We start from the raw sequence: 16,909 nt of genomic DNA, 5'->3' as shown, positions 1-16,909 counted from the left end.
AGATTGCTGGGAGAAATATCAATAACCTCAGATATGCAGATGTGGCAGAAAGTGAAGAAAAAGTAAAGAGACTCTTGATGAAAGTGAAAGAGGAGAGTGAAAAAGTTGGCTTAAAACTCAACATTCAGAAAACTAACATCATAGCATCTGGTCCCATCACTTCATGGCAAATACATAGAGAAATAGTGGAAACAGTGACAGATTTTCTTTTTGGGGGCTCCCAAATCACTGCAGATGGTGTCTGCAGCCATGAAATTAAAAGACGCTTGCTCCTTGGAAGAAAAGTTATGACCAATATAGACAGCATATTAAAAAGCAGAGACAGTACTTTGTCAAGAAAGGTCTGTCTAGTAAAAACTATGGTTTTTTTCAGTAGCTGTATGGATGTGAGAGTTGGACTATAAAGAAAACTGAGAGCCAAAGAATGGATGCTCTTGAACTGTGGTGTTGGAGAAGACTCCTGAGAGTCCCTTGGACTGCAAGGAGATCCAACCAGTGCATCCTAAAGGAAATCAGTCCTGACTATTCATTGGAAGCTCTGAATCTGAAGCTGAAACTCCAACACTTTGGCCACCTGATGCGAAGAACTGACTCATTTGAAAAGACCCTGATGCTAAGAAAGATTGAAGGAGAAGGGGACAACAGAGGATGAGATGGTTGATGGCATCACCAACTCAGTGGACATGAGTTTGAGTAAACTACAGGGGTTGGCTATGGACACGGACACCTGGTGTGCTGCAGTCCATGGGGTTGCAAAGAGTACAACATGACTGAGCGACTGAACTGAACTGAACTGAAGGGCAGAACCAGAGGGTTTAGGTCATTTATTTCAGAATCTATGACTAAATATTTACCTGCAGTATGTGACTCAAAATGTAATTCAATATTTAACTTAATATTACCCACAAATTTTCTTTAAACATCTCCAAGAAACATTTTAAATATGGGTTGATTAGGATTTGCAAGTAAAAAAGTCTTTGAGCCCAATAATATTTATGCAAAATTTCTCACAACAAATTTTTTAAATCGTAAGTTTTGGTCAACTTTCAGACAAATTTATAGGCTGATAATCATTGTAACAAATATAATTTTCAGTTTAAAATAATTTGTGTCACTTTGTGCTGTTCTGTGCTGAGTCGCTCAGTCACATCCAACTCTCTCAGAGTCACTTTAGAGTTCTATTAGGAGAAAATGTTGTTACGAGTTGGTTCTGATTATAGCTACCAAGATAGCTCTTAAAAGCCACATAATTGTGATGATATCCATGAGATTTCATATATTTCACTCAGCCTTTAAGCAATCATAGATTGTACTTCATATTTTAAAGAATTATGACCCTAAGTAATCACTGGGGCAAAAACTGACTTATATGTTTAAAAGGAAGATGATCTTTGTGGAAGTAAATCAAAGTGACTCAAATCTCTTTATTTATATTTGAAATATATAGTTCCAAATCTATTATTTCCTTTTATAATTGTTTATAAGCTGAAAGTATATTAAAATAAATATATTACAAACTAATGAAAATGCTTTAGGATAAAATTTGTAAGTTTAACCAATAGCAAGCAAGATTGTTTTACAAGACAGAATTAAACAAGATAATGCTAAATACATGTACCTGTTTGGAAAGTGCACAGCAATTACATTTTTAAAAAATGAACAAAAAAGATTAAAACAGTAAGTTTCAACATTTTTAATTCCTAAATAATAACTAGATTCTTACATTAATTTCTTCTATGGTATAAATAAAAGCAAAGACTAGCATAAGTTCTATCTGTCAAAGAATTTGGGGCTGAGTGAACTGCAATAATATAATACTTCCATTTTCATAAGATTTACCTGAATTTTCATAATGTAGACATATCCACAACAGACATTTAATAATAGATAATTAGACATGAGAACAAACTGGAGAACAATTATATCAAGGAAGTTCTTGCACTGTGGTGAAAGTTCTAGGGCCCACAACCGATTTCCCTGTCTGGGGATCTGGCAAAGGGACTGAGAACCCAGGGAATTTGACTTTGAAGGCCAGGGGGATTTGATTACAGAACTTCCACGGGACTGGAGAAACAGACTGGGAGGGCACAAACAAAACCTTGTGCATACCAGGACCCAGGAGAAAGGAGCAGTGACCCTACAAGACACTGAGCCAGACTTGCCTGTGAGTGTGCAGGAGTCTCCAGTGGAGGCGTGGGTCGACTGCAGTCTCCAGTGGCCTGCATGGTGTAAGGGGCACTGAATACAGTAGTCCTGGGATAAGTCCTTTAAAAGGAGGTCATCATTACCCCCATTACTCCTAGTAGGGAAAACAACCCCACCCATCAACAGAAAATAGGATTAAAGATTTACTGAGCATGGCCCCGCCCATCTGAGCAAGACTCCAATTGCCCCACAGTCAATCCTTCCCATCAGGAAGCTTTCACAAGCTTCTCCTCTTTATCCATCAGAGGGCAGACAGAATGATAACTACAATTTACAGAAAACTAACCAAACTGATCACATGGATCACAGGCTTGTCTAACTCAATGAATCTATGCGCTGTGCTGTGTAGGGCCATCCAAGATGGACAGGTCATGGTGGAGAGTTCTGATAAAACATGGTTCACTGGAGAAGGGAATGGCAAAGCACTTCAGTATTATTGCCTTGAGAACTCATGAAGAATATGAAAAGGCAGAAAGATATGACATAGAAAGATGAACTCCCCAGGTTGGTAGGTACCCAATATGCTAACTGGAGAAGAGCAGAGAAAATAGCTCCAGAAAGAGTGAAGTGGCTGAGCCAAAGTGGAAACAGTCTCCAGTTTTGGATGTTACTGATAGTGGAAGAAAAGTCTGCTGCTGTAAAAAACATTATTTCATAGGAACCTGGGATGTTAGGTCTGTGAGTAAAGGTAAATTGGAAGTCATGAAACAGGAGATGACAAGAGTGAACACTGACATTTTAGGAATCAGTGAACTAAAATGAACTGGAGCGGGCAAATTTAATTCAGATGACCATTATATCTACTACTGTGGGCAAGAATCCCTTAGAAGAAATGGAGTAGGTCTCATAATCAACAAAAGATCCTGAAATGAAATATTTGGGTGCAATCTCAAAAATGACAGAATGATCTCTGTTTATTTCCAAGGCAAATGATTCAATATCACAGTAATCCAAGTCTATACCACAACCTCTAATGCTGAAGAAGCTGAAGTTGAACAGTTCTATGATGACCTACAAAACCTTCTAGAACTAATACTAATAAAAGATGTCTTTTTCATCACAGGGGACTGGAATGCAAATTAGGAAGTCAAGAGATACCTGGAGTAACAGACAAGTTTGGCCTTGGAATACAAAATGAAGCAGGGCAAAAGCTAACAGTTTAGCCAAAACGATATACTAGTCATAGCAAATACCCTCTTCCAACAACACAAGAGATGACTCTACACATGGACATCACCAGATGGTCAATTCCAAAATCAGAATGATTATATTCTTTATAGCCAAAGATGGAGGAGCTCTATACAGTCAGCAAAAACAATACTGTGAGCTGACTGTGGCTCAGATCATGAACTCCTTATCGCCAAATTCAGACTTAAATTGAAGAAAGTAGGGAAAACCACTAGGCTATTCAGTCATGACCTAAATCAATTCCATTATGATTAAACAGTGGAAGTAACAAAGAGATTCAAGGGATTAGATCTGATAGACTGAGTGCAGGAGGTACTAAGGACAGAGGTTTGTAACATTGTATAGAAGAGGCTTTTGATGATAGCAGTCTTTTCTCTCTTTGTTTTTGCTTTTGAACACAATTGCTGAAGATAAGACGGAACTGAAGGAGACATTTCTGGACCACAAGTTGACACTGTGAGTGACAATAGCCAATATGCTAAGGGTGATAAATGAAAAGGGGAAGAGCTTAGGTACTTACTAACATCACTGAGCTATTAAACCAGCTACAGAGACACCTACTTCAGGATCATTATTATGTATATACTCACAGCAAGGATATCCTAACAGTAACATACCATGACAAGTGACAGAATATGACTAGAAAATCACTATCTTAACCTTTTGTCATGTCTGCACTACCACCTTTACATTATTAATTTTTTTTAAATCATCTCGCTTTGCTTAATGGTTTAACAGGAAATATATCATTGTCATAAATGGAAAAGAAAACAGAATCATTTACCACTATAGAAAGGAATAAAGATATATAAAACAAAATCAATATTTAATAGCTGAAAAACACTAAATGCAAAAATCAAATCAAATCTATATACCAATGATTTCAAATTTAAATCTTCAGCTCTCTTCATTATTCCAACTGCTTATGCATCATCAACACTGCAATATTTAGTAAGTCTTTCAAAGTTATGTTGTTCAACTCCCCTCCCAAATCTCCTAATCTGCCCCTAGTGTGTCTTTTTTCTACAGTTCCATATCTCAATACCCAATGCCAAAAACCTTGGAATCATACTCTACTCCTTTTTCTTATAGTCTGTATAAATAAATTAGCAATTCAGTAAATTATATCTTCAATATATATGCAAAATTTTATCACTTCTCATTTATTAAATAAATTAATGAGTGAATAAAAGACTAAAATAAAATCTATTTATACCTTAAATATAAATAAAATATGTGAATAATATGGAATATAAATATGATTTATTATTATTCTTGTATTTCTTCCAACCTAATGAAAGTTTAAGTGAATATTGTCTCCTAGTTATTTGGGGGGAAAAACTATAGCCTTTTTATAATTACTTATTTTAGATTAATTCTGCTGTTGCGTGTATAAGTACTACAGAAATGCTGGTTTCATGAAACAATTCTGATTACCAAGGTTTCCCAAAGTCTGACTGCACATTTCATACAGGATACAAAAGAAATCTGAGTTTAGCCAACATATAAAGAATACAGGAGCTACTAACTTTTAAGTTTTCTCATAAAGAATAATTTTCCCCCCTTAGGTAGTCTTTTAGGCTTTTTCATCCTTAGGCTGTAATTGATTGTCCTAATCTTGATATAAACCTGATCATTTTGGGAAAAAGTAAAAGAATTATTTAATGCCTAACAGTTTTCCAGTGAGCCCATGACTGTCATTCTTCAAACTGTTTTTTTTTTTCTCTCAGTGTCAGCTCCCAAAAAATGAAATATGCCAAACACAGTGATGTAAAAAACACCTGGTTCTAGAAAGATCTCATGGGGATCTGAATGCATTTTAAAGAGAATGCCTGAAAATAGAGACTAACATTTCTAATATTTCACAAAACTTAAAACTACAGCCTAAAATGCATAATACAGTGAGGCTGGCAACAAGACTGGCCGAATGCACAGCTTTGTGAACTGGTGGCTAAAGTTAATTTTCCATAGAAGTGATTGTTATATGTTTGTAGTTGAAATTAAGTTAATTAGTAAAGGACTAACTAAAACCTGAGGAAAGTCTTAACTTATCTGAAGTGAATCTAGTGGTGTCATAAAAATACACAGAACTCCAAACAGTGCTGTTTAGATTGTATTACTCTTCAAGTATACCTCGATCATTTATGATAACTTTGTGGAACATTTTCAGTGATGTTTAACCACAGACCAAGGGTATGGAGGGAAGGTGGGGAAAATGAGATACTGAATGATATTCTTTTCAGAATTTTCTTAAAAATTATTTTATTACAGTAAATAAAGTAAATCAATTACTGGTTCTCTTTTAAGAACTAAAGTGTTCAGAGTGTGTGTGGGTGTTGACAATTATATTTGATTAAAAAGTTTTGGAAAAACACATCTCAGTAAAGTGTGTTGGCCGAGGAATTTTTTTTACAAGAGGTGACAGTTTCTAAACACATCTCTAAATGCTTAAAATAATTAGAAATCTATGGCATTTTCATTTAAATATAGTAATTTGGGTGGTGGAAGGTAAACAATGAATAAAATTAGCTGAATAGAGACACAAGTTTTTCTTTTTTTTTTTAAGTCTTCATGGACTATATAAACTATACTGAGCTTCCTTTATAAAAGCCCAAAACAATATTTCAGCCTTTTAATTCACAGCTAATATTTTTCCCTTCATGGTTCACAACTTTGTCATGGTGAGAGGGCTTGAGTAACTCAATGAAGCTATGAGTTATGCTGTGCAGGGCCGCTCAAGACAGACAGGTCACAGTGAAGAGTTCTGACAAAACATGGTCCACTGGAGGAAAGAATGGCAAATAGCTCCAGGATTCTTGCCAAGAGAACCCCAGGGACAGTATGAATAGGCAAAAAGCTATGACATTGGAAGATGAGCCCCCAGGATGGAAGGTGCCCAATATGCTACTGGTGAAGAGCAGAGGAAAATTACTAATAGCTCCAGAAAGAATGAAGTTGCTGGCCAAAGCAGAAATGATGTTCAGTTGTGAATGTGTCTGGTGGTGAAAGTAAAACCTGATATTGTAAAGAACAATATTGCATAGGAACCTGGAAATCAACCCTGAATATTCCCTGGAAGGACTGATGCTGAAGCTCCAATACTTTGGCCAACTGATGCAGAGCTGACTCATCAGAAAAGACTCTGATGCTGGGAAAGGTTGAAGGCAAAAGGCAAAGAGGGCAGCAAGGGATGAGATGTTTAGATAGCATCATTGACTCAATGGACATAAGTTTGAGCAAACTCAAACTTCTGTCAAGGATAGGCAAGCCTGGCATGCTGCAGTCCATGGGGTTACAGAGAGTCAGATATGAATTAGTGACTGAACAAGAAGTTAATATTTTAAGAAGAATGAGAAAGTACTATACATATTTTCCTCAAAACTCATCCAGAAGGCATTGAAGTGGGTGAATATATTACACATAATTCAGAACTAGGTTTCCAGTTTTCATAAAAGATCAAAGTCTTTTTAAGATACTGTACTGACCTCAGTATAAAAATGATACCACTTTAAAAAGCAGGGAATATATATATATATAATTTCATCTTAATATATTAATATAAAGAAGAAAAATCAGAGTATTGAAAGTTTTTGTGATACTGTTAAATTTTTCATGACTGTATCATTCTGCTTTTCCACTTTCAGTTTTTAAGAACCTACCACACTTAACTCCATGAAGTACTAATGTAGTACTAGCAAAGCTAAATGACTTATTTCTACAAATATCTAGAAATACAGTACAAAGCAAAAATTACCTCATTAAGGAATAAGTAAGTTACTATGGATACCGGTAAGGCAAAACATTTTTCTATTCATCCCTGAAGCTACTCAGAAGCATTCTTAGTTTTCTTTATGTGTGGCAGATGTCCAAGTTCACTGAGACACTTCTTTTCCCCCCTAATTTAAAACTAACTACAGAACTTGCTACTTATTAATCAAATGAACATTTCACTCCTGGAGCCAATTCTTTCATAATAGGATAACTTTTGCCTTAAAAGAAAAAAAAAAAAAAGAGAATCATATCAGGCCAGTTATACATGAGAAACAAAGCCAGTCAAATTCTAATGTGATTTTGATAGGAGAATGAGCAAATTTCATTAAGGAAAACACTAAGAACAAAAGGCAGAAATGATTTCCACATAGATTGGTTAAAAATAATCAAACCATCCTATAAGAACACTAAATTATGTGTTGTATTCTTTATATATGTAATAGTTTTAATTATAACAAAACTCAATAAAGCTGAATCAATTATTCCTAATTCTGAGGAGATACTAAGACTTTAGAGCCATGATGTAACTTGTGAGATCATATAACCAATTCAAATTGAAATTGTGTATAACATGAGTTGCTGCTTCTCTTCAGCACTATACCTTCCCTTAGGAATCAGAGTACAGGGAGGAAGGAAGGAAAGTGAAAACTGTTTCTTTAAGCTATCTGATATTGTGTTTGCCAATTCATCACTCACGCAAAACCATAATGAAGGGGAGATACCAGAAATTGGAAAACAGGACTAGGTCAAGATAAGAAGTCTGGATGCAGAAGATATCTGTCCCTGGAAAAGGGCAAAGGGACAGATATAGAAAAGGGAAATCTAGCAGATTCTTTTTCTTTCCATATGGGCACCAATTTTCTCTCTTTGCCCTAAAAATTCCCATTATTTATTTTTATTATTCAAAGTCAACGTGATGCTGTTAAATAGTTTTTTCAACAATACAAGTAGTTGATAACTATAGAAATGATTAATTTTTATTTCTAAGGTAAATGTCACAAGTGCTATAAATGTTCCTCAAAAATTAAAGTTATATATGTCATAATACTTCAGCAATACTATAAATTACTTTTGTGCTGATAGCAATTCATTAATTGCTTTATTATATTTATACATATTTTTACAAAAGTAGGCTAGATTTTCCTTATGTCTGAAATTCAACACGAAAATTCAAGTGACTGGAGTTATTTTTTTCCTCCGAATATAATTACCTATTTTGATGAAAAGAAGACAAAGGACAAGTAAGAAAAGAGCAAACAGAAATGTAGTTTTAAGTATTTTTTGGTTATATCTGAGACGTGGAGTACCTCTACCTCCATAATTATGTTAACTATAGCAATTTAATATATTATTTTTTTCCCAGAGTATATCATTAATATAGTCATGATCAAATCAAATGAATACCATATACTAACATCAAAATGTATTTATTTACTAATTTTTTTATAAGTCAAACACTAATTTATCCACTTATAATAAGAATTAACTGTCAAGTAGGCTGGAATACTTCATGTCAGCTGGTTAGCAAATATTCTCCCCATAACAACAACAACAAAAAAGTATCAATAATATAACGACTATGAAGGAAATTTAAATTAAAATATAACTAGTTTTTAAATTAGAGTAGTATCAGTCATGCAGTGTTAGGGAAAAGAAAGTCTGTAGAGAAATAGCAGACCTGAAGGAAGAGTGAGTGCATCTAGAAGGCCAGAGGGGCACATAGCTTAAAATGAAGCTGTAGAAAGAAAGGGGCAACTAGATTAGGAGGGCTTAGTGGGCCATGGTAGGAAGTTTGGACTTCGGTGTTAGAGTAACAGGAAACTGCTGATGAGTTTTACCCAAGAGAGGTGCATGATCAGATTTAAACTTTTTAAGAGATCGTTCTAGCTAATGAAGGCAAGGGCAAGAATCAATGTGGGGAAAATAGAAGACCACTGAAGCAGCTTTGCAGAAGTTCACTGTGGCATAAAAGAAAGTGGTGGTAGTGAATATGGGAAGAAGCAACACATTTTGGATAAAGAAGATATTTCTTCTCTGTGAAAGAACATACATAATAAAAGGAACACTTATTTAATAAATGAATGAATGAACAGTTTTAGAAAGACACTGTCTGGCAAAAGGCCTTATATGGTGAGCTTATTTTCTCAGCAAACTGTGTAAGGTGGTGGATTTTATTCATTACTTTATAAAACAAAACATAATAAGAAAACATACATTTTTATGCCCTCTCTCCATACTAAAAAAGATTTTCCAAATAAATCATCTATGCCTTTAAAATAAATACCCTCATATCACCCATACCACTTAAAAATTTATATTATACAGATCCTTATTTTTACTAAAAACAGAAAGGATGCCAGATTTTGTGTTTTGCTTTTTCTTAAATTCTCTTTTTTTCCTTTTAATTGTGCCCTGGTGATTATTTTTACAACCACCTATTAAATAGTTAACATCTTTTGAATGAAATAAAATGTTCCTCAAATTCTATAAAGTTCTAAGAAATATTTTCTTGAGACTTCTTTCTTAATTTTCTCTCTCCCACATGTCCTCATAATCTGTAGATGACCATTTTTCTTACTTTGTAGAGGAGAATAGACAGAAATTCCTCAATTTACTGTTCTTTCTGGTTCTACCACATATGTACATCACACCTATTAACTATTTTATCCATTCTGAGTAGAAAAGAATTCCCCTAGCTGGTTTATGGTATATCAGTACAAAAGTGTCTCATGAAATCGAATGAAGTGGAATTACCATCCCACTATTCTGGATCTCATTCCCCTCAGTTCCTTGGATCATGATTACAGCACATATTCCCTTTCCTCTCTTTCTAACCATTTTTAAAACTGGTTCTTTCCTATCAGCATATCCATACGCATATCTTTCCATCTTAAAACTACCCTCTATATTCTTTATAACAGCTACCTTATTTATCTCCTTGTACTTTATTAACTTTTCCTTAAAAACCATCATCATTACATCATTACATTCCTGATAACATTACTCTGCTCATGGTGGCTCAGACGGTAAAGCGTTTATCTACAATGTGGGAGACCAGGGTTCAATCCCTGGGTTGGGAAGATCCCCTGGAGAAGGAAATGGCAACCCACTCCAGTACTATTGCCTGGAAAATCCCATGGACAGAGGAGCCTGGTAGGCTACAGTCCATGAGGTCGCAAAAAGTCGGACACGACTGAGCGACTTCACTTCACTTCACTTCATGCTTCATATATTACACCCATTTTAAAGAAGAGAGAAAGGCTCAAATTTGCCAAAGGCTGTAAACTATAAAGGAATTTATATAGAATTCAAATCAAGCAGCATCATTTAAGGCTTATATTTTGCTTTATAATTTAAAATTTGATGCCATCTATACTATTACATGTAATTATTGCTTTTGTGTTCTTGTTTTTCTAATTAGTAATATCACAGAGATTCAACTCATATTACCTAAAGAAATACATATGAATAATGAGAAAGCAAATATATTTTTTAAAATATGTGACTGTACTAAGTTCAAGATATTTCTAAAATTTTTAATTTGGTATAAGCTGTCACATAAATATCAAGTGTTATTCACTTATTTCTGATAGTACTTTAAAATGTAACAAAATTATAATAAAATATTAAATGCATTTTTATATTACATAAAGATACATATAAAGATATAATTTATACGAAAGTGAGTACAAATATGCTAAGATAAAGAAGTTATATTTTATGTGCCTATATAGTTGATCTAAATTTAATACCATTAGGAACAAAGAGTCCAAGGAACTATAATGGCATTTTAGAAGGGCAGTCTAGTTGTACATAATTCAAAAGTGTAATGACTCAACTAAGTAATATTAAACTACAAAAGACTACTCACAGTAGATAAGTTCTAGTTTGCTCCATTATATTTTTATTTTTTCTAACCCTTTAGCTACTTTTTCAACTGTTATAGACAGAAGATCCCTTAAGGCAAATTAAGCACTTAATTTCAATGCACTTTTGTCACTACAGTCTTTAATGCATTACTTTATTCTGAAAACACATTGAGGGCTTACTATGGGCAAGGAACTATGTCAGGTGCTAAATATAAGTAGATGAGAAATGGGTGTCAGAGCTGCAATCTGAGGTAGTTCAAGGAGAATGTCAGTAGCACATGAAAGTGTAGGCAACCTCATTAAACCTCTGAAAGTATATTCATTTAAATAAAAACATTTAACCAGTTTACACATAGCATAGGCAATCACATACAAAAGCTACTTAATACAGACTATATGTTAATGACTAAAGTACATCTCCACACTATTCTTTCTCAAATGTCACAGCCTTTAAGGGAATAAGACAAAGTTCTTGGTTATACTAAACAACTTTTTTTTTTCCAGAAAATGTAAATTGGATTTTTTGTGTGTATATATAAAAGAAGTACTACTAGAGAGGAAAGGAATGTGGATATTTTCTTATCTCTGCATGTTTCTGATTTTTTGAACATAAAAAAGCAGATTTTGGTTAAAGGATAAACCTTGAGAGTTAAAAGATGATCGCATAGTGAGAGTCTTCTGGTGGTATTTACTTCCCAAGAGATTTGTTAACATTTCAAAGAAAGTAAAATCTGGAACCTTACATTTGTATACCATAGGATTTTACATTAGGGAGATGTGAAGTTTCTCTTTCTCTCTCAGGAGGAAAGAAGGGCAGCAGTATAAGAATTCCTATGTAAACACCCAGATTAATAATTTCTGGGTTCCTCCCCTGTAGTATAAACACCCTCCTTTGGTCCTTTGCAGGTGGCACCATCTTGCTCTCTTTCCCACTGCTCTGAAGTAGGAGATGGAATGTTGAGCACTGGTGTGGCTATTGCTCTATGAAACAAGAGTCTGCCCAATATAGTAACTATATATTTGCTTCCTGGACAAAATAAATAAATGCATCTAATAAAAACTTGGTCTTCCCTGGTAGGTGAGTTGGTAAAGAATCTGACTGCAATGTAGGAAACCCAGGTTCGATCCCTGGGTTGGGGAGATCATGGTGTCACAGTCAGGCATGACTGAGAGACTAACACACTTTCAATAAAAACTTATCATTTTTTAAATTAGAATTTAGGAGAAAAAAAGTTTCTTTGAAGACAAAGCTTCACTATACTTATTTTCAGGCAGATCAAGTCACCTAAGTAGTCAGTAAATGATCTTATTCAGCAAAGAAAACACATTGATCTTTATCATTTTGTCATAAAAATCTCAATACAATTAAAAGCTTGAATAGTTTAGTGTATCAAGGTAAGGTAGACTGAAGAAAAGCAAAAGAAAAGTTACTTACTTGATATTATCAAGACAGCCAGATTCAGGTTTCAGAATGGCAGTGTGATGAAACATTTTATATAAAGCAATCCCAAGGAAGATTACATTAAGCTGGAATGTAAAAGGTACTGTTATGTAGCATAACTGGAGTAGAAAAAAAAGAAGTCGATTTTCTATGACAGATGAGTTGTTCTGGGAAATTAGCTCTCATAAAATAATTGGATCACAGATAATCATCTAGTCTTTTTGTAAAGACAGCTTGGAAACTTGAGATACCAAAGGATTATAAAGCATTGATATGCCAAATGCAAATAGAAAATCAGCAGCAGTTAGAATGATGCTGTAGAAGCTATAAAACAATTCAAAGTCAAGTATATGTTTATAAAAAAGACAGTACCTATTCCAGGTTGATATTATATCCACTCTCCAAACATGGACCTTAACTTATTATTCAAATGCTGCATTACAAAACTAATATTCAAAATCATAATATTTGTGAGTAGCTAGATCAAAAGGGTTATAAAATGCTGGTTAAATTCTCATGCTACAACAAATTAGAATTAAAGTAGTGGGCACCCCCAATGACTTTGTTATATCACTGGACCAAGAAAGAGCATATGACTGGAAATAAAACAAACCACATGTTAAAATGCCCTTGTTACCTGCTTTGTTTATACTTCAGAACTTGGGGCAACCTTGTATTTTAAAATGATAAGCATATAAATAATGGTACCAACAATAGTATCTAAATTAGGATAAACAATTCATATTTGAAAGATATTATGCATTTAAAAATAAAAAAGAAAGCATGATTGCAGAATGTTTACCTAACTTACTTGTCATTCTCAAGTAAAATCCTTTTAAATTTTAAAGTTTTAGAAATTTATATAAGAACAGAATTGGAAGGAACAGGAAGGTTATTTATTTATTTTTTTGCCACATTTCCAATTTGATTCCATTCATAGTTCATATTATCCAAATGAAAAAGAAAATGTATTACTGTCAAACAAAGTCATCACTGGTTAAAACCTATATAACTAAACGGATTATGCTAGATCAGTTTCCTGAGGAGCTATAGTACTGCATAAACTTGTGCAAATGCATGTTTTCTGCTCCCGAGGGTTTTGATTAAGCATTTTACAATATAAAAGTAGACTAATGAGTGTCTAATTGCTTGAGTTATTTAGGGTCAAATAAATACTTGCTTACCCCCAAATTAATCTATGTAAATTAAAGAGAGTCAGCACAGGGAGAGTGAAAGTTTTATTTCTTGACCTGGGAAACACATAGTTAATTAGGAGTTCTTACCATAATTATCAAGGTCGCTGGTCCTATAAAACTCCAAATGAAGTAGGTGTCAAGTCGGAGCCAACATCTGCAATGAAACACAGGGAGAGAAGGCATTCAAGGACTGGCTATGGGACATACATCAAGAGTGAGCGAGTGACAGAGAAGAATGTGAGCTGCAAAGCATTCCACTGGGAGACAGGAAATATTACATTGCTTGTTCATTTAAATGCTGAATTATGTGCCCAATTTCTGACAGCACTATTGATGGAATAAGATAATTACCCCTGGAGGAAGCAGGAATAAATGGCACTGGGCCTATTTGCTGGGGCCTTTTGTGTCTGTCACAGAAATCTTAAGAAAAAAGAAAGAAAGAAAGAGCCATACATATAGCCATTAAGTCGAGTAGCTTTAAGCTATCCTTTTCTCTCCAATTATGGTGCTACATAACCTGCCTATCAGCTGTCAGGTAAAGTGACATTTTCCTGTCAAGAAGATCTGAGGAAATTCAGTACAAAGAAGAAATAAATTTGGTGTCAGAAGATTGAAGTTTAATTAGGTTGGGCAGCCAACCTTTGAGAGTTCTTGAGTCTTAAACAGTGCATTGTTACTGCTAGTGCTTCTGAGGTTGCAAATGATCCTTAGCATCCCATGAAGTTGATTCATGACCCCAAAGTAAATTATTAATCATTTAATTTCAGTTACATTTAATACTCCCCCAATTCTTAAAGCCTTTGGGAAATTACATTTTCTTTCTTCAGGATGACAGGAAGACAAAATGGAAGTGACTAGTTATGAGAAAGATTAACGTAAATCTTGAATAAATTACCTTTAATGTTAAAAATCATATCTTAAATTATTTGCCATTTGGATATATTTGAAGCATAATTAAAAAAAAAAACAAACTGGAAAATAGTTCAGTGGTGTGCTAAGCGTTCTAAAACAGTATGCATGTTGTCTGAAGTATGTAAATATTTCTCATTATATAACTACTCATTAAATCTCAACAATAATGGAAAACTAGAAAAGCTATGAAGAAATTTATATATGTCAATAGAGCAACAAATAAAAAAAATTTCTATTCATGTGATGAAATGTTATAAAGTAGTGAAGAGGGAGGGTTTTTATATGTCAGTAAAATAGATCACAGTAACAAAATTTAGTGAAAAACTAAAGTGACATATCTATATGAACTATAATATTCATATTTTTGACAGATATATATATATATATATGAATGCAATTTTTTAAATTAATTGGGAAAAATCACCAAACTCAGGTTAGTGATTGCCTCTTATATGAGTACAGAGAACTAGAAGTGCACAAAAGAGGCATTAGCTATATGCTTCGTTTTTAAAACTACTGAAAGCTACCTGCCAAAATACTAACAGTTTTATCATCTGAGCAATAGAGCCAATGAGGTTTACTATTTTTTTTCTTTTTACTTTTAAGTAACTTAAAAATTTTTATAAAGGTTAAAAGTTAGATTTCTTAAGTAAAGAAATAACCAAATGCTCTGAAAAAACATGATTAGAAAACAAGAAAATTTGGCTTTATTCTATAAAGTAAAATATTTGTGAAATAATTTACATTGGGATATATTTGCAGTCCAATAAGAAACTGACTACAAGTTCATATATTTACATAATTTCTCTTCATTCACAATAAACATAATAATCACATTTGAAAAAGAATGTTAGAGAAGCAATCAATACTCAAACTACTAGCCATTAATTTGTTTGAGTACTTAGTAATCTTTTTGTTGTGCTGTTAACAAAGTTTGGCCATGGAAAAATAAAAGTGTGGTACTGGCAATAAGCAGAAACAAACCAGAGAACTCAATGGTTGAAATACGAACACTGTCTTCATTCTGACTGTAGGCTACTTTGTTACCTCTCTAATAATGAGTTCGTATGTGTTGCCAGGAGACCAAAGCAGAGGAAATATCCATGGGTCTTTCGGGGTTTTCAACAAGGATTATATTTTCCCACAAAGTAAGATTAATAAAGGACAAAGCATGAACATTTTCCCAGATTAAAACATACATAAGCACACGTGCACACACACACATACACACACACAGACAGAGTCCAAGAATGTTGCTAAAAAGCCAGGCTCCTCTGTCCATAGGATTCTCCAGGCAAGAATACTAGAGAGGGTTGCTATTTCCTTCTCCAAGGGGTCTTCCCAACCCAGGGACTGAACCCAGGTCTCCTGCATTGCAGGAAGATACTTTACCATCTGAGTTACCAGTGAAGCCCTCTGAAATTATAGCAGTATGATATTCTAACAGCACATTTAAGAATGACTGTTATTAGTATAGCCCCTGTCCATGTGTAGGTCAAACAAGTTTTTGAGAGTCAATCTGAGAACCAAAACAAATTCTCTGCAAATTTTTTTCAAAGGGAAATGTATTTTGAGGATTTCTGAAAACAGAAACTCTACAGGTTAAGTAGTTCTTATATGAGTAATTTTAATTACAATATTGCAGTGTATCTTGGATTAAGTAGGAAATTTTTAAAAAACTTTACATAATCTCACCAAATGTGTTGTTAAAATAACATCATTAAATTTTATTCTTATAAAACTTTTATACTTTTTTGAAAAAAATGTGTCTACTTAGCAAATGCTTTGTTTGGAAATAGATATGCTATTGGCAATTTTTTTTTAAGTCGCTTCAGTCATGTCCAACTCTGCGCGACCCCACAGACGGCAGCCCACCAGGCTCCCCCGTCCCTGAGATTCTTCAGGCAAGAACACTGGAGTGGGTTGCCATTTCCTTTTCCAATGCATAGTGATCTCTAAATGTAGAAGTGAAATTACTTTAGAAGTTTTCTTTGGGGAGGGGGGTAAAAAAATTCTTCAGTATCTATTTGGTATAAGTGAAATTATTGTATAAGTGTTTTTTTTTGTTTTGAAAGAAAATTCTTCAATATCTATTCAGTACAATAGATTTAAATTCCTTGGAGAACTAAACAACGAATGAGGCAATACGAAAGACTTAGCATGTGCCGAATAAATCATCCATCCCTAAGGGTTGCCTGGGCCTGACTATCTTCTGGAAGGCAACGTGGCAAGAATTCCTTTTCTAATTCAATTGCCATATGGCCATACCTGCTGTTTCTGGCTGCATGCTGGCTTTCTCAAAAGTTTCTGTATTTCCTCTCTTTCTC

General features: G+C 34.1%; 1 protein-coding gene across 9 annotated transcripts in view; it reads right to left on the bottom strand.

Annotated features, from left to right (window-relative positions):
• ADGRL3 (adhesion G protein-coupled receptor L3) overlaps positions 1 to 16,909 on the bottom strand; it is a 945,437-nt gene that overhangs the window by 80,442 nt on the left and 848,086 nt on the right. For all 9 annotated transcript variants that reach the window (XM_013964661.2, XM_013964654.2, XM_013964662.2 and 6 more), the window contains 2 exons: positions 13,758 to 13,824; positions 12,469 to 12,560 (listed from right to left, as the gene is read on the bottom strand). In XM_013964661.2, the coding sequence (XP_013820115.1) occupies positions 12,469 to 12,560; positions 13,758 to 13,824 (159 nt within the window). The remainder of the gene's footprint in view (positions 1 to 12,468; positions 12,561 to 13,757; positions 13,825 to 16,909) is intronic.

The sequence above is a fragment of the Capra hircus genome, chromosome 6 (genome assembly GCF_001704415.2).
Source record: "Capra hircus breed San Clemente chromosome 6, ASM170441v1, whole genome shotgun sequence".
In the NCBI taxonomy this organism is placed as follows: Eukaryota; Metazoa; Chordata; class Mammalia; order Artiodactyla; family Bovidae; genus Capra; species Capra hircus.
This window is presented reverse-complemented; position numbering and strand designations above follow the sequence as displayed.